This window comes from Onychostoma macrolepis, chromosome 16 (genome assembly GCF_012432095.1).
Source record: "Onychostoma macrolepis isolate SWU-2019 chromosome 16, ASM1243209v1, whole genome shotgun sequence".
NCBI lineage: Eukaryota > Metazoa > Chordata > Actinopteri > Cypriniformes > Cyprinidae > Onychostoma > Onychostoma macrolepis.
The window spans coordinates 12,564,008-12,588,738 of NC_081170.1; the positions used below are offsets into that span (position 1 = coordinate 12,564,008).

Sequence of the window (24,731 nt, forward strand, 5' to 3'; positions counted from 1 at the left end):
GCCAAAACGTTAAGGTATGGTTATGAATAGATGTTTGTGGTGTATATGCTGAGATGAAGTCTGTCTGTGGACTCGGAAGTCCAAAATATGTAACCTCTCTAGCAGTAAATTTATCATTCAAACTAATGGTAATTTTTTACCAATTCCACAAAAAATATTAAGCAGCACAACTATTTTAATTGATAATAATATAAAAAATTACTTGCACAGCAAATCAGCATATTACTGAATACTAAATACAGCCTCGGTAAGCATAAGAAATTTCGGTAACACTTTACAATAAGGTTCCATTTATTAACTATATTTAATTCTTAACTAACATTAACTAACAATGAGCAATATGTTTGCCACAGTATTTATTAATCTTTGTTAATGTAAGTTAATAAACATACAGCTGTTCATTGTTAGTCCATGTCAGCTCAGGTCCATTAAATAACATTAATAAATACAACTTTTGATTTTAATAATGTATTGGTAAATTAACAATATGAATCAACATTAACTAAGATTGATGAAATGCTTTAGAAGTATTTTCATTATTAGTTTATGTTAACTATTTATTACCCAAATGTCTTTCAAACCTTTTAAATGGTAGTGAATGTTCATTGGACAGGGGGCAAACACTTAAAAGATGAAAGCAGTCACTTTTGTTGTTTGTGAAAATTACTGTACCGACCTGGCACATAATTCCCATTTCAGCTCACTTTTTAAATGCAATTTAAAAAGTGTTTTTTCTAATTGATTCTGGCTTGGGTCGCAGATGTCTGCATTACTGAAAGACGTTAATGCAGGGTCTGCATAAAATTTAACCTACATCAACAGTGTTGTTTAAACCTAACAGTGCAACAAACATTTATGAAGTCTTGCCTTGAATTTTAACCATTTTCTGAGGAACTGATCCCTACAGCTGACCACCAATTGCACTCAAAGCCCTCTCGCTTCCTCTTATCACACCCATCAGACTCACAATAGGAGCAGAGACAGACAGGCAGGCAGATGTTCCAGCCCTCTCTCCCTCTCTCTCTCTCTTTTTGAATGTGCAGTTTACTCTTTCAATCAACGCTGGCGCTGTGCAGTGACAGAGACATCGGAGAGTGAAAAGGCAGATGGCAGTGGAAGGCAGAATGAGATAAAGAGCGAGAAGAATGGATGATAAAATGAGGGAGGGTGAAGGAACTGACAGCTTGAGGGGAATTGATAGAATTCAGAGATGGAGAGGTGCAACTTCAAAGGATAATTGAATAAATATGAAGCTACGTGAATAGGCGTCACATGTTAAAAATAGTGTCAGGGACAGTTATAGAGATGTGCACAAGGACTTGCTAGTTGTGACATCATGGAATGGCAAATGGTGTTGCTCATGAATAAGAATTCTTGCCCAATTAATTGAACAACCTCATATTTTATATATACTACATACAAAAGGTTATGGGGCAGTAAGATTTTTTTGATCTCTTATGCTCATTAAGGCTGCATTTATTTGATCAAAAATTCAGTAAAAACTGTAATATTGTGATATATTAAATTTTTTAAAAAGTTGTCTTTATATATATATATATATACACTGTGTGCAGAATTATTAGGCAAGTTGATATTCTGGTCGTATTTTTTTGCCAAGAAAATGTTACCAATTCCAAACCACATCAATCTTAATAACTACTATTGATTTTGTATTTAATCATTTCTAAGTTATATATAATTGTCCATGAAGGCTGAAAGTCAAAAACTCCTTATTTCAGGTGTGCGGAATTATTAGGCAGGTTTTCTTTTATAGATAAAATTAGCCAAAAAAAGAGTTTTTTAGAGACATATTTGCGGAGTAAAAATATAAATTTCTTTCAAAATGATTAAATTGTTCTGGGATTTTAGATCACCAATGCTGATCTAGTGATTAATTTACTTACAAATTAATCGGTAACACTTTACAATAAGGTTCATTAGTTAACAACATTAGTAAACATGAACTAAGAATGAACAATACTTCTACAGCATTTATTAATCTTAATGTTAATTTCAGCATTTACTAATGCATTATTAAAATCACAAGTTGTGTTTGTTAACATTAGTTAATGCACTGTGAACTAACATGAATAAACAATGAACAACTGTATTTTCATTAAAAAAGTGTAATAAATGCATTGTTTATTGTTTGTTCATGTTAGTTAATACATTAACTAATGTTAACAAATGACACCTTATTGTAAAGTGTTACCAATTAATCAATAGGTTAGCATTTAAACAGAAAGAGACTGATTTGTTCATCTTGTGATGTTTAGTTTTGAGTATGAGTGGTCCATAAAATCATCCATGGCTAAAAGTGATGGTCCCCCATATGCATGTGTTATTATGTAAAATACAGAGTGTCGATTACTCCTAAAAGCATTGCCTTCCTTTCTGCTGAATGTGCAATGAGGGAAAATGTCATAACAATAATATATAGTAGATGAGCTCACTTTCCAATATTCTAATTAAAGAGAGCTATTCAATTATGAATGTGACCTGCCAGACTGCTTTGTCTGAGGGGACAGAAGTGCTGCTTGATAATCCTCCCCCTAATGTTTAATTCGTTATCTTGGATATGAAGTGAGGAGAGACATAGGTGTAGCTTGATAGTCAGACAGGAAGTGATTAGACCGTCATACTCTCACTCTGAAGGAAAAAGTCTGAAGGATATGTGTTCTATAACATCAGGATATGTGTTTCTACAGGTCACATACAGAAGGGAAGTATTTACCCTGACATATGGATATTTGAAATGCTTAGTAGTCTGACCTAAATGATTAAAAGTGTTGGGTACATTATGCATAGCTTCATCTCCCCACAAGCCTCTGTATTGATCAGCTGACACATTGGTTAAACTCTGAAAGGCAGAACTGAAAAGGCACAGCAGAGATGATGTAAGGCTGAGATAGGTTTGCAAAAAACACTTTGAAAAGATCATTCACGAGTAAATAAAATAATATACCTTAATATTTTTTTCTAGAATTCATGAACCAAAAATGTAATAAATCAGTTTCTTTCATCAGTATTTTTTGTCTCATTTTCAAGTAAAACATCTAATCATGAAACAAATTTGTGAGAAATTGAAAAATTGCTTTACATTTTTTTAAGGCTTCCTATAGATATATAAGCTTTACCTCTTTGGTGATATTATATTGAGGATATATTTTTTCTTACTTGAGCATAAATCTAACAGCATTTATATATATTTAGGGGTGGAATGGTACACAGATGTCATAGTTCGGTACGTACCTCGTTTCGGGGGTCACGGTTCGATACGATTTCGGTACAACAGGAAAAAAACAACATCAAATCTACTATGCTCAGTTTCTTCTCATTTATTTTGAACAGAAAGTAGAACAAATTACAATTTTTTCCACCTAGATGTGAAAATACTAAATATTATTACATTATGTTATATACATATATAAAATCTGCAGTACATGTATACACATACAAGGAATAAATTCTTGAAATATATTTGATTTAGTTTACAGATAAACAAGGGAAAAAACAGTGTGACACGTAACGTTCATTTTTGTGACACGCTTAATTTGTTCACAGAAAGGAAACTCAAATGGCAGAAAGCGACATCCTATTTGTTTTCTTTATTTTACTAAACCACAATGTTGAGTGTACACAAATAAAAGCAGACCTTTATACCGTGATGCATTATTAATAAGACAACATGTGGTTAAAGTTGATTCTGCTGGTATAAGGAAACAGTTGAAGTGATCGTGCCGGGGCGTGCACACACACACACACACACACACCGAACCGAGGTATGTACCGAACCGTGACATCTGTGTACCGCTCCACCACTTAAATATATAAAAATAAAACAAGAATAAAATTGACAATGGGCTAAGAAATAAAATCAACATATATTCTCTGAAAAATATTTCATCTTATACAGTTTTGCTTCTCAAGTAAATTTATCATGTTTTATTGGAAAACAAGACAAGATAAATTTATACTTCAATTTATGACTTTATATTGTACATAGAATCATACAGAATGTTCTGTCCAGTAATTTTTATTATTAATATTTTTTTATTATTATTATTAATAGTTAATATTTTCAGTACATTTCCTTTTTGTTACTCATTTCTGTTTTTCCTTGTCTTATGTGCCTTCAGTTTTTTATTTAATGTGTTAAGCTGCATAAATTTGTTTGCAAATTCAGGCTGTATTCACTGCTTATATGCAGCGAGTGTTCTGTTTTTTCTTGATAAAACCTCTGCTATTATTTCCATATTTGCATTTACTCCCACTCAGAGCTTTAATGTTAGTTCTGAGTGATTAGTCATTAGATGGTGATATCGGGTTTGTAGAAATTTTTTTTTTTTCTTCACTGAAGTGCGTTTTTCATGTACAGTTCTGCATTTCTTATGCCTTTCTTCTTATTATCACTCTATCTCTGTCAGTTGCTGTTGGACATTTTTTTTACATTTATTTATTTATTAAGGACAGTACTGAAATTGTAGTCTTTCGTGTTGTGAAAAACAACATTGAATTATTCCGTATTCCAAATTATAATAATTAATGCACATGAAAAAGATTATCTTCTTTTTTTTTTTTCTTCTTCTTCAGAGGTTCATCCAGTACCTGGCCTCCAGGAACACCCTATTCAATCTTAGTAATTTTTTGGACAAAACTGGCTCTCATGGTAAGTGGTGAATTTAGTTGCTGATCAAAATCTTCTTGTTTGACATAAAATCACTATGAAAAGTTATGCGAGCTATAATTAAATGCACAGTTCTTAAATTAGCTGCTGAGAATTCTTATTTTGTCAACTTTGTTGTCATTTGAATTTGTCTATGAAGTAAAATATTATCAGTCTGTTGTATTTATAAATGCTTGTACTTTCAGGTTACGACATGTCAACGTTTATCAGACGCTACAGCAGGTATCTGAACGAGAAGGCGTTTGCCTATAGACAGATGGCTTTCGACTTTGGCCGAGTGAAGAAAGGGTAAATGAGTCCTCTGCTACGCGGCTGTACCCTGAGTTAACAAGTGTGCCTAGTGCATTGGAACGCTACTGAGCAATAACAGATTTGAGTGGGATGCTGGGAAATCAAGGACAATCTCTAGTCCCTGAAAAGAGCCTTGCTGTAGAAAAGAAGTTATATTCACCAAGTTTCCTGCTCTCTTGGTAATACTGTGTGCAAGACCTTTGTTAAGTAAAATGGGGCATTACTCACAGGCCACCTACTGTATGTTTGCGACCAAGGTCTCATTGCAAGCACAATGAAGGAGCTACAACACATAAATCGGCTGATTTAGCTTGCTTAGACACCCTGACAGTTCACAGCTAACAACTCAAACAGAATAGTAGAGTGACAGAGTTCACACCGCAAGTGTAATGATAACGGCACAGTGGAAAGATGTCGAAATTACTTTCAGAATCTGATAAGGATAAAAATATTATTTTTATAAAAATATATCGGAATCCAGAGCTTAAGCATTTAAAGCGGCATATGACAGAACTGCAACACGTGCTTATTATAAACAGAACGTGATCATGCATTGGTATGGATGCTAAAATAGTTGTCGTTATAGTTCTCATTAATTCTCGATATCTTTGGTGTTAATGGGCCTTAAAGGGATAGTTCACCCAAAAAGAATATTCTGTCATTAATTACTCACCCTCATGTCGTTCCAAACCTGTAAGACTTTCGTTCATCTTCGGAACACAAATTAAGATATTTTTGATGAATTCTGAGAGCTCTCTGACCCTCCCATAGACAGATCAAGGTCCAGAAACATAGCAAGGACATCGTTAAAATAATCCATGTGACATCAGTGGTTCATCAGCGTTTGGCAGAGTCATTTATTTCTGCTATATTATTAGACCGTATATAGGTAGTTAATATTAAACATGTTGAAGAATTTTATTAATTAAGATTTCAAATTGAAATGCAAACAGATGGGAAATTCTAGATGCTGTCATCACTGTTTGTTAAACTTTTTATTTTTTATTTATTTATTTTTTTAAATTTTCACTAGCTTATTTTAAATGGTCCTACAGTGCAACAAATTAAGGTTTCCCAGAATTCCCAGAAGCATTTTATTTCAGCTTTCTTTATGCGTTAATATGCTGAACACACGATTGTAACATTTATGTTAGATAAAAACCCAAGAATTGTTATTCTTCTTTGGATTATGTTCTCTTACATATATTATTTGAAATGAATGTCATGTGAATGTGTGCCTTACTCAGTGCCGATGGTGTGATGAGAACAATGTCTACAGACAAGCTCTTGAAAGGCATGCCCACTCTGCAGAGTCAGATCGATGCTCTCCTGGAGTTTGATGTGAGTCTGCTTCTTGTCACTATCATAGGCTGTATTAACACCTGATGCGTTTACAGGCATCAAAATTGACAAGCATCAGGACTAGTTAGGATACACTCTTGCAAGATACGAATCTGTCACATACTGACATTTAAATGATGTTTTCAGAATTTAAAATACAACAGAATCTGCACTTTAAGTTCAGTAAAGCTTTTGTGCTGTAAGGTAGCTAGTTCATTTTGACAGCTGGTGAATAAATATATTTACAGCTCATAGAAACATTAGTTTCTTTGACTTGCCTCTCGTTCTCTTGCTTTGTTGTTTCAGGTTCATCCAAAAGATCTTGTCAACGGGGTGATCAACGCTGCCTTCCTGTTGCTTTTCAAGGATCTGATCAAGTTGTACGCCTGCTACAATGATGGCATCATTAATCTCTTAGGCAAGTCTCGAGAAGTTTTGAGATTTCAAAGACGGTGGATTGACATCTGCGAGATTTGGCACAACTATATGATTTACTGTGATTTCCTTGTTCATTTTTAGAGAAATTTTTCCACATGAAGAAAGGACAATGCAAAGACGCATTGGAAATCTATAAAAGGTTCTTGACACGAATGACCAGAGTCTCGGAGTTCCTCAAAATTGCTGAAGTAAACAATGTGTTTTATATGTTTGCTTTAATTATAAAATGTTCACTGAAAATTGCATTTGTGGTTTAATTCTTACATTGTCTTTCAACAGCAAGTGGGAATTGACAAAAACGATATTCCTGAACTTACGCAGGTAAGGCTCTTTTTAAACAGCATATTCCGCCTTTTTTTCATTCATCATGATGCCGACACTCTCCACTCTCCACGTCAGTACTAACAGTGCATGCCTGTGTTGTGGTGTTCTTTTAATATGTGTTGCATGTGTCGTAGCCCTCTAATCCCAGCTGTTTTAGCAAAATTGAGAGGTTGTTACCTTTCCCTGGCCATTGGGGCAGTCACAGACATCCATGTGCTACATATACGAGGTCATTTATCTCTCATGATGGGGCATTTTTCAGATGGGACGTGTTCCATGGATCCATTCTGTCCCATCCCCTCAGGCTGATTGACAGATTCTGTACCTGTCTTCTTATTTCAGCGGTGCAGATTGATCACACAGGCTGAGCGTGTGAGTAGCCAGTGGAGCTTTCCACTTTGGAGATTCCTGCAGCTCAGGAGAGAGCAAAAGTCAATCCTCATTAGCGCTCATCAAATAAACTGCACACAAAATCTCATTTTAGAGTGAACTTGGATGCGACTGAAGAATCATGATCGGAGTAGCAGCGATGCTTGCTGTCTGAGACGAGAACTCATGCTGTAGTCACATTTGCATCTCAGTAATGCTGAAGAACCGCCAAGAATAGAGTTTCCACAATCATTAAGACCCCTGTAACATGTCGAGTAAAGCAATTTGCATAGAAACTATTTAAAGACGTCTGACAATTTTGGGAATTTAAGTCAATTTCTCTCTAATGGAGTATTTAACTGACATTTAAGAGTGGTGGCTCCGCCAAAATATGAAAAAAACGCACTTTCCACTTTCTGACTTTTTTTTAAAGCATTACAGGCACAAATTGCATGTTTTTCCTTTATAAGAGCTATTATGATTTTGGTAATTTTGGATTTTTGTGCACAAATGTTTTTTTTTTGTTATTTTCACCATATTACAAATACTGTCATTTTGTAAATTTGACGCCCATGAAGTAATATAAACCTTTCATACAGCATTTCTTTTTATTTTTATAGTCATTTTTTCTATTTTCTTTTTTTCAAATATTGTTCAAAATTGACTCCCAAGAAGCAATATTTTGAACCCTTTCTTACAGCAGAATTAAAAAAAAAAAAACTTTTTATTTTTACGGATTTTTTTTTATTTTACAAATGCTGCCTCTGTCAAGCTTTCAACACTGTAACCTAAAAAATCAAGCAAATATTATTTTTTAATTAATAGGAAGTACACATTTAAATTAGAAAATTATTATAAATTAAACATATCCATAAAGTTTTTAACCTAAAATATAACCACCTCACCATTTATTGAAACATTTTTTGAATAGTTTCCTGTTTTGCACCCTATTCATGGAAAATAGCAACACTGTGAAACTAATCAGGCTCTATAAAACAGAACATTCTAATGGTTTTATGATTGTGGAAGCTCTATTATGAGATTAGGAGGGTTTTCATGCTGGCAGAAATGGGGAGGCTTGCTCTGAAAGCATGCTGTGCGTGATGTTAGGGCAGGATTGTTGCCTTCAGATATTCTGGATCAACGGCGGAGTTCAGGACATGCTGGAGGGAGACGTGCATGACTGCCTGGGTTCTGGATTTGGCAGTGGTTGTAATTGGGTTTTGGCCTGGGATGCACAGCTGTGTAGCTCAAGAAAGTTGATGAATTTTTACAGGGTGTATTAATGTTCACACACAATTTAGATATTCCCTTAGCCCCTGTTTAAAGGGAATTCTTTGATAGCTGCGTTTTGCAAAGTTTGATGGATCATAGCTTCTTACATGATCAGTTGTGCATGCAATCACAATCTACATAACCAAACAGAATTTCAGTTTGCAGACTGTTAATTTGTTTTTAACGCTATGAGTGTGAAGATATATGAGTTTGAGAAAAGTCTCCCACTCCCACTGCAATTAGTAATCAAAAGAAATGTTTTTAACACTCATGCATTATTCAGTTAAGCATTTGTGTCACAGCAAAAAACTCTTACAAGAGCTAAAGAGACACAGCATTAGTCTTAAGGTTCTTAGGTCATTAGGTTCTTAAACGCACGCATTTGTGTTTAACCCACTAATTAAAGATCACTATTATCAGAGCACTGGGTAATTAATGGATTAATTGAATGCAAATTAATTTTCATTATACCTTTGTAAATGTGTATGACAGTGTGTAACTGTGTGTGTATGAGAGACTGAGAATAAGAAAGGGGGTGAGTGAGATTGAGGGTATGCCTGAGGTTAGAGGACTGGTGTATATGACCAACACTTCAGCTCAATCCTCAGTCCTCAGAGGCGCTTCTCAAATCGCTAATCTGTCTGCTGGAGCGCCAGTATAATTGTCTGAGAGTGCTGCCCTGAAGGATTGGTTTAGCTGCCACTGCTGGTAGTACTGCATGAAATATCATCATATTGATGAACAGCAATAGGTCATATATTAATCATACTTTGGAATACTCTATTCTGATTGGTCAAAAGCACCACTTGCTCTATTTTACACAGAATTGCTTTAAAATTCTGCAGACTTATTCTGTTGTTGTCAAAATTACTTTATACTCTAGAATGCGTTTTGTTTTTATCTAAACTGCTATAGACATATACCAGGGTCATCAAATCCGACAAGGCACTCCACTTTATCTGTACATGATAGGTAGTCGATTTTATGATATTAATAATGATTTGATTACAGACCTGATCAAATGTATTTCATTTTCAAGAAGAATTTCAGAATTGTAAAGGATTTGTGGCATCAGATGTCATATCATGTATGTTAGATGTGTGTATTTTGACTAGACCTAAACAATCAATAAATGCTCTGTGGATTACGTATTACGGCTCATCTCATCATATTGCCCTAGGCCAAAGGCTTTTATTTAGCTGTTATTCATGAATTAACCACAAAAATGGTCCAGTTTTTTAATATTATTTTAAGTTATGTGATTTGTTTGGCCTATTTAGCTGTAACTGCATGACATTTTTACCCATGAGATACACCCACCTGCGGTTATGTGGCATGTCTAACAAATAATGTGCTCTGAATCTTTCTGTTGTGCCTGAATGCATGAGTGAGCATGCTGCAGTGCATTGTGGGCCCCACTGGGGCTGTGAACTAAAGCATTGTGCTCTGCATCCGAACCAGTGTAAACCTTGCTTTAAAAAAAGTCTATATGTCTATTGCTTGTATACAATTATTGTCTTACTTAAAAAGTGTTAATAGTAATTTTCTAGTACATTTTGTCCTCTACTTGTCTTCATTTAGTGTTAGCAGCTTGACTTTGTCTTTTTTTTGTTTTGGAGTCTCAAACATTGTGTCCTTAGTGGTAGGTCACTATTAACAATGCATTGTTTTGTGGCTTTGTAGGCCCCTGAGAGTCTTCTGGAATCTCTGGAGACACATCTCAACACGCTTGAGGGGAAGAAAGTGTAAGTGCTTTAATTCCTTTGAATAACATGAAGTACTAAAATAAATGAGTCTCTGCTTTATCTCAACAAACAAAGCCTTTTTACTGCTAATAAAATAACTAATTTTATTACAAAAAGTAAAACTGTTCCTCCTTTCCTTGTGTTAACAGTGATGAGTAAGTATTTCTACAGAATTAACTTGTATGTAGACATGATTATATTTTCGTACTGTAATGGTGATGTTGTCGTCATTGTGGTGTTCAAAGTTCTATAGACTGATGGTTGAACTTTAATTTTAAGTTTCAGCATTTTAAAATGCTGAAGGTCCCTCTCTCTATAGAATGAATTAGTTTTGGTCTAGCTTTATAATTAAGTTCACTCTGTACAAACTGAACCAGACTGAACTTAACATACTAACAGTGCCAGCCCAGAATTGATTGATTTCTCAGTATGAATTTCAGTGTCATGTGCATTATTTGTATTGCAAATACTCCATATTCCCCAATGCATGCCTGGGGTAGGGGGATATTTTGGAATTGTTTATATTTTCTACAAAATAGAATAAAATAAAAAGTAGAGAAATAAAATATTTTATTTTCATTAATAATGCCTTGTTGACCTGCCTGCTGTTTGAAAATGTTTCTTCATGTCATGAATTATTATAATTCTATAATTTAACCTTTTGAGTATGATGTTTTGTAAAAGTTATTTACTTATATTTTTTCTACATTTTCTATCACTAGGTCACCGACTAAGGTGAGCAATGAATAAAACTAAATTTTTAAAATGTAATTATGCAATATAACATGCATTTTTCAGGTCTTTAGAGTCTTGTATGCTCACCAAGAAACTACAGTAAAAATAGTAATATTGTGAAATATTATTACAAATAATATAAATGCTTTCTATTTTAACACATTTTAAAATGTGAGTTATTCCTGTGTTTCAAAGTTAAATTTTCAGCAGCCATTACTCCAGTCTTCAGTGTCACATCAGAAATATGCTGATTTATTGTTCAAGAAACATTTCCTATTATAAACAAAACATTCACATTTCACATTTATTTGAAACAGAAATATCTTATAATATAAATATCTTTATTTTATTATCTTTATCACTTTTGATCACTTCAATGCATCCCTGCTGAATAAAAATATGAATTTATTTCACATAAAAATCTTACTGACCTCCAACTTTTGAACAATAGCTTATATTATTCTGCATAACATTATACAGCAATATAAGACATTATTCATGTTATTGTGTATTAAATGTAATATATGGTGCTGTAAACCCAACATGACACATATAGACGGGATCTCCAACAAATAATGGAACACCTGCTGGAACCCCTGCAAAAAGCACAGAGCCCACCGCTGCAGCAACTGTTACTGAGACTGCCGCAGCAGAGCCTGCAAAAGCAGCGCCAGCTACAATCACCATCAAGTAAGATCAAAAAATGTATAAAAGTGTCTCATCATATATAAAACACAAGCATCCTTGAAATGTCCTTGATGTAGATGCATCACTCTCTCTTGTCTTTTTCTCTCTACAGCAGCGGCTTTAATGATCTAGTGGATTTTGATCTGTTGGCTCCAACTGCAGGGGCTTCAGCAGCTCCCACAGCATCATGGGGAGGTGAGCTGGTGTCATTTAGTATGTTTTGTAGAGTGTTGTTGGGTTGTTTTTATTACATGCTTTAATATTGTTTTATCTGGTCTGGTCAAGTGATCACATTTCAGGTTAAAAGCGTGTAAAAAATCCCAGCATTTATTGTTATAGAGAGTAAAAAGCTGGAGGTTTAGGTTGTTATTCATGTGTTTATGATTCATACCACCATTATATACTAGTTAATCCATTGAGCTAAAATGCAAATAACATTTTTTACCCAAATTAGGCCAATTAGGCCAGGGGAATATACTGTATATCGAGTGGGCACTCTAATGAGTTATAATGACAGACTAATGGGAAATGTTCCTCCTCTCTGCTTTTCTGCCCAAGCTTGTCAAGTCCCAGTTATAAGCTGCAGCTTCTTTAGAAAGAAAAATTCAGCAAGTACTGTAGTATCAGCTGATCCAGGAACAGATCAAACATCTGTTTTCATCTAACATGCTCTTCTTCCTTTCTTTCTTAATCCTCTTTTTTGGCTTTGGTTCAGATCTGCTTGGTGAGGGTGAGTAAAAATGATTATCATGTTGCAAATACATCCAGGTTCTGCCCAAAACATTTTTAACCTGCAAAAATGAACATAATTGAATTTAATTTGGGGTAAAAAAAATTTTTTGAAAATCATTTCAAAATTTAAATGGGCATGACACAAGGAACTTTCTGAACAAAGTGTCCAAATCTTCACACTTCTGATCCAGCTGTAGCTTTATGAAGTCATTTTGCTAAAATCTCTCCACAAAAAACTATGAGCTTTCTTTCATCCTGTCTACACCTCTTCCTTGTCTCTCTCTCTCCTCCTCCTCCTCTGTCTTTGTGAATGCTGTGGTTTGGTTGTGGCTTGGCTGTGGTGGGGTTCCAGACTCTCTGGCTGCTCCTGCCGCTGCTGCCGCTAGCTCTGAAGCACCCCTCTCTGAGGCTGACTCTGCCGTCGCAGCCTCTGCTACCGAACCTGCAGCTGGCGCCATCGCTGCCCCGGCCGCTGCCTCGCTGCCAGTGCCTGCCCCCGCTGCCACCATCTCAGACATGGATCTGTTTGGAGGTCAGTTAGGTCATCTCCAGGCTTAACTATCATGGAAGAATGGGAGTTCATGGGTTGTTTAGCAGTCAGTTTGGTCGGTTTGTGTACACGGATTGGTAATGGTATTATTTGAAGTCGCTTAGCTGACACATTATGGTACTTCATCAGGTACAGTAACTTGTTAATTTGATATATAAGTAAACACCCTTTTGCCATATTTACAAGCTTAAATTACCGTTTCTTTCATAGCTTCTCCAATATGTGGCCTGATGTTACTATCATGTAGGTAAAAGCTAATTAGTTCAGTAGACCATTATATATTTATTAATTTACCAGAAGCTTTTGACAACAGTATAAGCAGAAAGGTTTAAGCCAAAAGAGAAAAGAACAGACATATTATTAATCCTTCCATACAGCTGAGTTGATACATTTTTTTATGAAGCAAACTACTAATAAAGCTAAGGATTAGCTCACTTGAGATTAGCTTGCTAGCATGGATGTTTTTCAGTAATTACGCCGCCTACAGCAGACATTACAACTTTGATTATACAAGGTCAATGGCAGGCAAGTGTCTCAAATTTGATGCCTTGTAAATGTGTAAACCCAGGCCAGTTCAAGTTTCAGTCTATTTACATTTTCCATTCCAAGTTTTTTATTTTTTTTTTATTTATGTGTCTATATAGTTTTTACTAATTTTAATGGCAATTTTAGTTTTAGGTTTTTTTAGTTAATGACGTTAAACTACATGAAAATGAGAGATGCTGAAAATAAAATAAGTTAAACATTTTTAATATATTTTATTTTAAGAAACATATATATGTGTTACTTAAAATAAAATATACATGAAAATGAGAAAATATACATGAAATTGAGAAATACTGAAAATAAAATAAGTTAAACATTTTTTATATATTTTATTTTACATATATAGATATTTTTTTATTTTTAGTTTTAGTTAACTATAATAACTACAACCCGAATTCCGGAAATGTTGGGAAGTGTTTAAATTTTAATAAAATGAAAACTGAAAGAATTTCAAATCACATGAGCCAATATTTTATTCACAATAGAACATAGATAACATAGCAGATGTTTAAACTGAGAAATTTTACAATTTGATGCACAAAATGAGCTCATTTCAAATTTGATGCCTGCTACAGGTCTCAAAATAGTTGGGACGGGGGCATGTTTTCCATGGTGTAGCATCTCCTCTTCTTTTCAAAACAGTTTGAAAACGTCTGGGCATCGAGGTTACGAGTTTCTGGAGTTTTGGTGTTGGAATTTGGTCCCATTCTTGCCTGATATAGGTTTCCAGCTGCTGAAGATTTTGTGGTCGTATGTATTTTTCGTTTAATGATGCACCAAATGTTCTCTATAGGTGAAAGATCTGGACTACTGGCAGGCCAATTCAGCACCCAGACTCTTCTACTAAGAAGCCATGCTGTTTTAATAGCTGCAGTATGTGGTTTTGCATTGTCCTGCTGAAATACACGTCGTCTGGAGGGGAGCTCTAAAACCTTTATATACCTTTCAGCATTCATAGTGCCTTCCAAAACATGCAAGCTGCCCATACCGTAGGTACCCCCATACCATCACCACCAACTGAACGCTGATGACACGCTTGAAGGTCTCCGTCCTCTTTAGCCCGGAGGACACGGCGTCCGTGATTTCCAACAAGAATGTCAAATTTGGACTCATCTGACCATTGAACACTTTTCCACTTTAAAACAGCCCATTTTAAATGAGCCTTGGCCCACAGGACACGACAGCGCTTCTGGACCATGTTCACATATGGCTTCCTTTTTGCATGATAGAGTTTTAGTTGGCATCTGCAGATGGCATGGCAGATTGTGTTTACTGACATTGGTTTCTGGAAGTATTCCTGGGCCCATTTAGTAATGTCAATGACAGAATCATGCCGATGAGCGATGCAGTGTCATCTGAGGACCCAAAGACCACGGGCATCCAACAAAGGTCTTCGACCCTGTCCCTTATGCACAGAGATTTCTCCAGTTTCTCACTGTAGATGATGAGATTTGCAAAGCCATTGCAATCTGACATTGAGAAACGTTGTTTTTAAAGTATTCCACAATCTTTTTACGCACTCTTTCACAGATTGGAGAGCCTCTGCCCATCTTTATTTAACAGAGACTCTGCCTCTCTAAGACATCCCTTTATAGCTAATCATGTTACAGACCTGATGTCAGTTAACTTAATTAGTTGCTAGATTTTCTCCCAGCTTAATCTTTTCAAAATTTCTTGCTTTTTCAGCCTTTGTTGCCCCCGTGCCAACTTTTTTGAGACATGTAGCAGGCATCAAATTTGAAATGAATTTAGTGGATAAAAGTGTAAAATTTCTCCATTTAAACATTTGTTATGTTCTCTGTGTTCTATTGTGAATAAAATATTGGCTCATGTGATTTGAAAGTCTTTTAGTTTAATTTTTATTCAAATTTAAAAAACGTCCCAACATTTCCGGAATTTGGGTTGTATAATTTCTCTGCTGGTAATGTCTATACAATAATCATTTCACACAACATTACAGACACAGATCACTGAATAAATCATCCACAATTGTTTTCCATTCAAATCTATCATTTTTAACCTTGACGCTTGAATGTGAAAATGCTTGGGAATAAGACACTTAAGTACATGCAGAAGTATTATGCAGAATTAATGCATTTCTTTCAAATGCAGAATAATTCTGTGTTATATAGGATGTTGGCTCATTTCGTACAATGCTGTGCAGTCAGTTGATTTAATATTCCTCTAATTAAATCAACCAGCAGGTAAACAACCCCAAGCTGTTTTTTTTTCTCTCTCAGCTAATAAATGAATTAATTCATACCTGGTTGTGCAGGTCTCCATGGGGTTTGAAATATTATAAGCCACTATGTTCATCACTGCCTACGCTTTAGCTAACAGAAACTATGCTGTCAAAGCCAAACACTTTCTTTTACTCACTTGTTGGTCCTGACGGCATTGACAGGATGTTTTACGCAGCCTGACTCATTTCCTTGTGTGTGTGTGTGGACACACTGAATTCAACTGTATACAGCCCACACTGGTATATTTTACCACCATTTGGGTCGTATAGAGTGTTTCTGTTCACTTGTAATCACTGACATTGAAATCTTTCTCTCTCTATCGCCTCTTCATCCCCGTTTCTTTTTCTCTGTTGGGTTTTGTTGGTCTGGTTCTGGCCAGATGCATTTGCGCCCTCCCCAGGCGATGGTCCGAGCGAGGGTGTGGCCCCTGCAGCTGCTGCCGATGCATGTGCCGGATCTGGTGGGTGCTCATCCATACACAAGATCCACCCTGCTTTTTATTTGTGTGTGCCTGTGTATTTATGGATGGATATGAAAGGTTTGTGTGTATGGGTGTGTGCTTGAATGGAAACATGAAATCCAACAAGCGCTATGGTCAGCAATCTGTGTGTGTGTGTGAGCGAGAGTGCACGCAATTTTGTTTGCATTGCTTGAGTTATTAAACCCTGCTTTTGCCCACACGTTACAGCAAAATCGTTTTGTCCATGAGCTGCCTGAGCACATACACTGTTCTCTGCAGGCACAATTAATAATTTCTCTCCTTACAATGCAAAAATCCTTTTTATTCACTGTTTTTGTCTTGTTTTTCATGTATACAAAAGATATATACATCCTTAAAACATTAAAAGCAACGCTGTTGATTATAGGAATTTCAGATAATCTATCTTGTTTATTTTTCTTACCTTGTAGGTTTTAAGCATAAAACTCAAATTTGATTAGATTAAAAAAAAAGAAAAAAAAAAAAGATATATTTTCTGAAGATGTATGCCGAGTTGCTTCTCAATTTATTTTGTTTTAAGGATGTTTAGATGCTTTACTTGAAAACAGGACAAAATATTTTCAAGAAAATGATTTTTGCCTTTACTTTCTGCTATGTTAACCCTACTAATAACTCAGCTGCACACATTAATCTTCTAATTTCCCTTCCAGTGTTTATTTTTAGTATCAGTGATTCATTCTAACAACCTTAACTTTTATTTCTTAAAGTCTGAAGAGCAGAAGCTTAGTGGTTGTATTTACATAATGCAGCTACTACATCACAGTACATGGTAAAAAAGTTACTTTTACCTTTATATATGCTTTTATTGTAACAGTAACTTAGCTTTGCTTCCACATTACTGCTAGGACTTAAAAATTGGCAACCTATGGCATCCAGGCCGTATGTCTTTCTTTTATGATTAAACAGATGAAAACTACATTGGGTTTCTAGGATGTTTATTTATAGTGTTTTTAATGGTGGTTGCAGTACTAGGTTAATGGTGTCTTAAAGTGTGCTTCTGAAGGTAAAATCCATCTCCTCTCTCTCCGTGACTTCAGTGTTCCTGAAGTTATGAGCTTTCAGTGTGTTTCTTTTTTGTTTGCAGTTTTTGTTATTTAACAAACCTTCCCCATTCCATTTTCACCCCCCAACCCTTCCCAATAAAGACCCCTGGGCTCCATCCGAGGGGAGTGCAAGCATTGCCCCAGAGCTGGACCTCTTTGCCATGAAGCCGGTAGAGAGTGTCGCTACCACAGCGTCTCCTACCAGTGCCGAGCCGAGCATCTCGCCAACAGCGGCCCCAGCTACCCCTTCTCCTCCCACCGCTACTGCCACCACCACCGCAACCACTACCACAACCACATCCGCTACAACTGAGTCCGTGGCTCCGCCAACACTAGACCTCTTTAGTGGTAATGTCTCTGCTGGAATTCTGCCTCTGTCTTGCTTTACTCTGCATTATGACAATATTAACTTGCTAAGCTAGTTCCCCAACATTATTAAGATTCTCTTTTGTTTGATTCCTCTCATTTAGATTTATATTTTATGTTTTGGTCATTCTGGATTGTGAATCATGGCCTTAACCACCTTTTTAGTGCTGAAGAATATTCTTGACGTTATCGTTATATTTATATGTAAAATTACTGTAACTGTAAATATGAATAGAATTGTACACTGCCGTTTAAAAAATGTTTTAAAGAAATTAATATTCAGCAAGAAAGCATCAAATTGATCAAAAGTGACAGTAAAGTTGCAAAATGTTGCAAAAAAAAAATGTGTATTTCAAATAAATTGTTCTTTCTACTAATCAAAAGATCCTGAAAAAAATTGTATCAGTTTCCTCAAAAATATCAACATTGATAATAAGAAATGTTTCTTGAGCCCTAAAATCATTATTTTACAATGATTTCTAAAGGATCGTGTGACACTGAAGAATTAAGTAATTGCTGCTAAAAATTCAGATTCGACATAGCAGGGATAAATTACATTTTAAAATATATTAGAAAACCGTAATTTTAAATTGCAACAATATTTCACAAATGTACTGTTTTTACTGTGTTTTGATCAAATAAATGCAGCCTTGGTGAGCACAAAAGACTATAACCCAACATTTTGAACGGTATTGTACATATTTAAAATATTTGTTAAATAATAGTTATAATTGTCAATATTGCTATTGTATAACAATGTAAAAAATACTATAGTTATAAATAAGGAGGGGTGGTCAATTTCACTGATTCACATTTGGCCTCTAAAATTGCACTGCAATCTGTCAAAATCCAGGATTTGCAGTGACAACATTGTCCTGCAATCATTTTTTGGTGTTTTTGACCAAATCTGAATGCTGTGGTTTGCATTGACACTTGTAGACTGAGTAGTCTCTTGTGCTACTTGTTCAGAGCTCTCTGCATATATATATATATATATATATATATATATATTATTTTTTTTTACAGTCTATGGTTCAGAGTGATTATGGAAAAAAGCAAGCAAAACAAAATGTTTTAACATCTAAGTGGTGTTTCCTCTCTCTCTCTCACTTAAAGCTGTCTTGATCTGCACTGACTTTGTGTCCTTGTTTATAGATATGTTTGATTCTATGCCTGAGCAAAGCTCCTCCACAGAGCCCAAAGCAACCACTCCTAGTGTAGACCTTTTTGGTGCAGGTACAGGAGTTGATTCCCGTAGTTCTGTTGAACGTCTTGTCTTTTCTAGTCTCATCTTCCTTCTTTCTCATCTGTTTTTTGGCCCACTCCGTCTTGGTTTGTCCTCATAGTGGAATGTGGACTTGTGCATGTTTGCGCCCTCAAAAGCACGACTCTGTGTCCTTTCTATGCTTGTGCTCCTTATTGATTTCTCTTCTCTTACGTTTCCTCCTCCACTTCCTCTTCCTGCTTTGCTTTGGTGTGAAAGATCTTCCCGCTGTCTCACGCGGGCCCTCACCTTTGCCTGAGGCCATTGTGACTGGTGACCTCTTGTCTGGTGAGTTTGCTTGCCTCTCTAAACGGAGCATGTTTTGTCTTTTACCATGAATTATTATTATTATCATTAATAATGAATAAATAAATCATGTTAATTAATAATTAATCAAATTATTATTGTTAAATATATCATATTATCCAACAATAATATCCAATAATAATAATAATAATGATGATTTTTCTCTTAATATTTATTTTTCATTTTTCTGATCAACTTTTAACCCAGATTGTTATGCTAATAATTTAATTTGTAATGAATATTTGTATTAAATGACAAAATTTGAAATTTAAGTATTGAGTAATACCATTAAATCTATTTATATATGGCTCAGTATGTACTATGAATTATTACTGTTATTATGATACTTTAAGGAATAGTTGTCAAAAATATGAATATTTTGGCATTTATACCCCCATGCTGTTTAAAACTGTATAACACAAAAAGGAGAATTTGTTTTTAATGATTTTTACAGCATTTTTTAAGCATTGATTTTCTGAAACTTTGTTCACTTAGTAAATGAGTCATTTCTTTTGAGTCTTTTCAGTGAGTCATTTGATCAAATCCAGCTTGCTGAGTCAATGATTTTATCACAGCGGGTAAAAGGAAGATTAAAAACTTACATTTCAATCGGTTTTTTCACACAAAGCTCTTAAATGACTTCAAAAGACTTGAAATATAGTTAATCAGTTACAGTATATGAGTCACTTTTATGATAGTTTTATGGTGTTTTCTCTTCCATTTGCCATTAATTCAGATAGTCACGCATGTTTGAGTGAGCGATTGCTTTAATTATTTAGTACTATATATTTGTTTACGTTCCTCCAATGCACTCTTACTTCCACTATACATTACAGTTACATCAACTACTAGTATTAGCTACATTTTATTTAGAGATGTCAAAATCACCCCATATTCTCTCTTTTCTATTTAGACTCATTTGTTGCTCCAGCTGTTGCTCCAGTGGCTCCTACACCTGCTGCTCCAGCTGCTCCTGTCTGTCCTCCTAAAGCCGAACCTGGACCAGTGCTGGACCTCCTTGGTGTGTCTAAACTCGCTCATACAAAACACCAATCCTGAAGACCAATATAGAGATATTATGTCATATTACAGGGTTTCCACTGTGGTGTAACCTAGGTTTTTGCATCTGACTGCACAATATTTGAGCTTGATGAGCTTGTTCACTTTCTTAGCACAGACATTTAAATTTATGAAGTGGTAAGTATACACCAACTGTTTCAAAGCCCAGTTTTTCATTATTGTGGCTAGTTTCTGCAGTTTGTTTTGTCTGTTAAGTGAGCAGATGATGATGAATTTGGGAAGAGAGAGATTTGTTGGGTGTGTGTTTGAATTTAGTGTATATGCATGTTGTGCTGTCATGTGTACATTGTAAGTGTGGGAAGACACACATATCTCATATCCATGTGGCCATGAGTGTGCTGCCTGTTGTATGATCTCAGCTCACTCTCTCCATCTGCCCCTCTCTCAATGTGTATGCAGCTTTAAGGCTGACTAATACTTCTCCTCCTTCATGCTGCGCTGTGGGACATCTGTCTCTGGAACAGACACATTTGGTGACACTACTGGGGAGACCCAGTCCGCTGCTCCCGGAGCACCATCAGGTGACCTGCTTGGAGGTATGGGTCACACATCCCGATTAGGAAAATACTCTTTTTTTTGTTGATGATGAAATGAAAAGTTAGATATGGCACTGCCGAAGAGCTGTTATGCAATACATTTAATGCCTAATAAACAAATAAATAATAATAATGAATGATATATCACGATATATCAATAATAAAAAAGTACTAATTATTAATTACTTATAATTATTGCTGTTGTTTAGTTGAGAAATATTAGTACAGAATAGTAATTATTATAACAATTCTTCTTATTGTTATTATTGTTGTTGTTGTTTGAATAATTTTACACAAATAATATTAATATTATTAATATTAATAACAATAATAATATTTAGATAAATATATCATTCTAGAAGCTAAAACTAGGAGATATACCAATACATACCAATAATAAGACATGTATTTAAATTGATACTCATTTTTTCAGTTGAACTCAAATTGATGTGCTGCTTTGTAATGGAAATTTCTATTAAATTAGAAAAAAATGTGTTATTGTTAACTAAATATAATTAATAATCATTCATTATTAAAAATAATTAAAAACATTAAAAATAATTTCAGTAATATAAAATATAAAATAAATATTAGAAAACAAAAGTATTAAATGAAAAACTTTTAAAAATGTTTGAAGTGGAAGCACTACTAAAAATGAAATTGAAATCAATTAAAGCTATATAGAAATACTTTTAAAAATGAGAAACCTAAAAAAAGCACATAACAAAATTACTAACTAAAGCATGAACTAAAATTAAAAATAAATGCTAATTTATAATATTAATAAAAACTATAACAGTATATAAATAACACTAAAAAAAACATTGGACCCCAATGTTTATTAAATAAGTTACATTTAATATATAGATAGCCTTAGCTTGAATATGTAAAAAAACTAAACAAAAAAAAAAACTGTTTATGTACAGTAATTTAGTTCAGAAACACCATGTTTTGAAATGGCTCTTATGCTGGACCATAATAAACTGTTTAGATACTTAAGAACTGTTAAGAATCTGAAAGTGTGCAATGTATTTGTGGTGGATTTGGCGTCTTATCTGTTGATGTCTGCAGGGTTGATTTCACCGGTGGCCCCCACAGTTACACCAACCCCAGCACCAGTGCCATCCTCAGCCCCAGCTGACCTGCTGGAGTCAGCTTTTGATGCCTTTGGCTCTGTGCCAGTATCCGCCACACCAGCGGTGGCAGACAGAGCCCCTGCCACCGCAGCGCCCTCTGGTGGCTTTGATACATCAGGTGAGAACTCAAACTAGGTGTTTTAAACAGATAATTATACTCTTAATAAACATGAATACTTATCTATTTGATAAAACTGTTTTTAGTTTCTCTTGAACACAGTGAGGAATCTTTCAGGATTGCTTGCTTCTCAGCACACTTTTGCCTTGCATGAGCACTTCTGTATCTGCTGACCTTCTTAAATAATACAGAGAGGATGTGGCAGCGCTTATAAAATGCATTCTCCCTGTGCTTTTTCTCCTTTTTCATTTCATTTTGTGTTCTGTCCATTCTTGCTCTCTTACTGTAATACTGCTTTTCTCGACTTTATCATGTCGCATTCTTCTGTCATCTCTCTCTGCGCTTTGTTTCTGATAAATCTCTCCCTGCGCACTGATCTGGCTCATTGCTTGCTCCTGCTGTGCCATTGGTGAGTTGGCAAGAGAACTCAGGGCTTTGCAGCATGTATCATTTTACCCAGTCGCGTCAAAGGGTTTAGGAGGTGTGAATGTTGTAGCGCTGTTTGTTATTTCAGTGCACATCTTTAGCTTTTAACCTCTGTGTGCGGATTTTTCCTGCTTGCCCATGTTACAGATCTTGTGCATTACTGCATTAGAATGAATTACCTGCTTTAACGTTGTTGGTACCAGAATAGTTTTTCATAAAAGGTGCACTAGGTACTTTGACAGTGGTTTTGGACTTAATACCAACACCTGTTGGCCTGGAAGGTTTTTGGATACTAGTGCCATAATGTAGGTCTATTTGACAATCAGTGTGATTTTTTTTTTTTTTTACACACTTTTTGTCCTAGTTATTAGTTGTTAATTTTAGTCCATTTGTTTAATTCATGAAATTTATTTTAATGTGAATAACACTCCTACTCAAAATGAGTAAACTTTTCTAGTAAACTACGTTAAACTTTTCCAATATTTAGATACTTTATGTGAAGTTTTCATGTTTTTCTAGGGTGTGCATTTTTAAACATTTGTAAAAACGTATTTTTCTTAATTTCTTGAAATGTAAAATTTGCATTTAAGTCATTGTAAGCTGAAAAAAACTTGGTGCACTTTTAACATTTTTGAGGACCCTAACCCTTTGCTTTTAGGGTTAAAGTTTTGGGTCATTGACTGGGAGATGTTGGATCTCCTCATCCAGTACAAATGGTTCTTCAGTGAGGATATTTTTTTGGTGCCTGACAGAATGTGTCTAACTATGTTGTAATGCAATGAAAATCCTGTGTATAAAGATGTGTTGATGTGTGTTGACAGTTTGCGACTTTCCAATGCATGTAGTAAACACTCCTGGATGCAGTTTTGAATACCTCATGAATGTTTTTATAAATGTATGGGTCTGAATTTTTTTTTTAGATTATTACAGTACCTTTCAAAAGTTTAGGGTCAGTAAGTTTTTTTTTTGTTTTTTTAAGGAATACATTTATTTAGAAACTATGCATTAAATTAATGAAAAGCAAAAGTAAAGACTTTATTGCGAGATAAATTTCGTATGAAAACTGTTCTTGTGAACTTTCTGTTCATCAAATAATCCTGAAAAAATTGCATCTCGTTTTCCATGAAAATATTATACAGCACAACTGTTTTCGACATTGATAATAATAAATGTTTCTTGAGCATCAAACAACATATTAGAATGATTTGTGAAGGGTCATGTGACACTGAAAACTGGAGTAATGATGCTTAAAATTCTGCCTAAAACCAAATACAAAACAGTTATTTTAAATTGTGAAAATATCTCACAATATTACTGGTTTTACTCTATTTTTGATAAATAAATGCAACCTTGGTGAGCGTAAAAGACTTCTTTCAAAAACATTAAAAAATCTTACCGTCCCCAGACATTTGAAAGGTAGTGTATATGTGTTTTATTTTATTGTTTCTGTCTTATGTTTTATTCTTGTTATATCTGACTTAGTGTATTATGAGATTGTTGACAGTTTGTACAGTAAATCCAAATCAAGTCTAGGCTAAAATGGTCTCAATCCATCCTGGCTATATTAACCCACTCTTCTTTGTGCCAACCCCAGTGTTTGACGGATTAGGAGACCTTCTGATGCCAGCCATAACGCCTCAGAGCACAGGCGGGACCCCCATGGCTGCAGCGAGCACGCCGTTGACACCTGGAATTGTGCCCACTGCTGGACTGACAATGGCTCCGGCCATGGCACCAGCAATGACCCCAACAATGGCACCCACAGCAGTTGCCCAACCAATCAAACCTATCGGAGGAGACTTGGACTCTTCACTCGCCAATTTAGTCGGAAGTACGTATGGAGTAATGAAGGACTGAGTCATTTTACACACCATCATTGCCGACTCTGACTTATCTTGTTACTTCCTCCCTTGTAGACTTGGGGATGGGAAGCCAAAAGAAGTAAGTTCAGTGTCTGTTGCAGTGCATCTCCATATCCCTGTTGTTTCCAGACA

The 24,731-nt window shown here is 35.2% G+C and overlaps 1 protein-coding gene across 2 annotated transcripts in view; it reads left to right on the top strand.

Moving 5' to 3' along the window:
- snap91a (synaptosome associated protein 91a) overlaps window positions 1–24,731 on the top strand; it is a 42,914-nt gene that overhangs the window by 15,363 nt on the left and 2,820 nt on the right. The window contains exons 3-23 of one of the 2 annotated variants that reach the window (XM_058746754.1): window positions 4,594–4,669; window positions 4,873–4,975; window positions 6,226–6,319; window positions 6,626–6,737; window positions 6,839–6,945; window positions 7,037–7,078; window positions 10,409–10,470; window positions 11,193–11,205; window positions 11,762–11,895; window positions 12,005–12,087; window positions 12,608–12,622; window positions 12,977–13,156; window positions 16,343–16,423; window positions 17,608–17,853; window positions 19,027–19,107; window positions 19,355–19,423; window positions 20,355–20,462; window positions 20,986–21,057; window positions 22,129–22,311; window positions 24,332–24,568; window positions 24,654–24,678. In XM_058746754.1, coding sequence (XP_058602737.1) covers window positions 4,594–4,669; window positions 4,873–4,975; window positions 6,226–6,319; window positions 6,626–6,737; window positions 6,839–6,945; window positions 7,037–7,078; window positions 10,409–10,470; window positions 11,193–11,205; window positions 11,762–11,895; window positions 12,005–12,087; window positions 12,608–12,622; window positions 12,977–13,156; window positions 16,343–16,423; window positions 17,608–17,853; window positions 19,027–19,107; window positions 19,355–19,423; window positions 20,355–20,462; window positions 20,986–21,057; window positions 22,129–22,311; window positions 24,332–24,568; window positions 24,654–24,678 — 2,123 coding nt within the window. The other variant, XR_009266351.1, reaches the window with a different exon arrangement.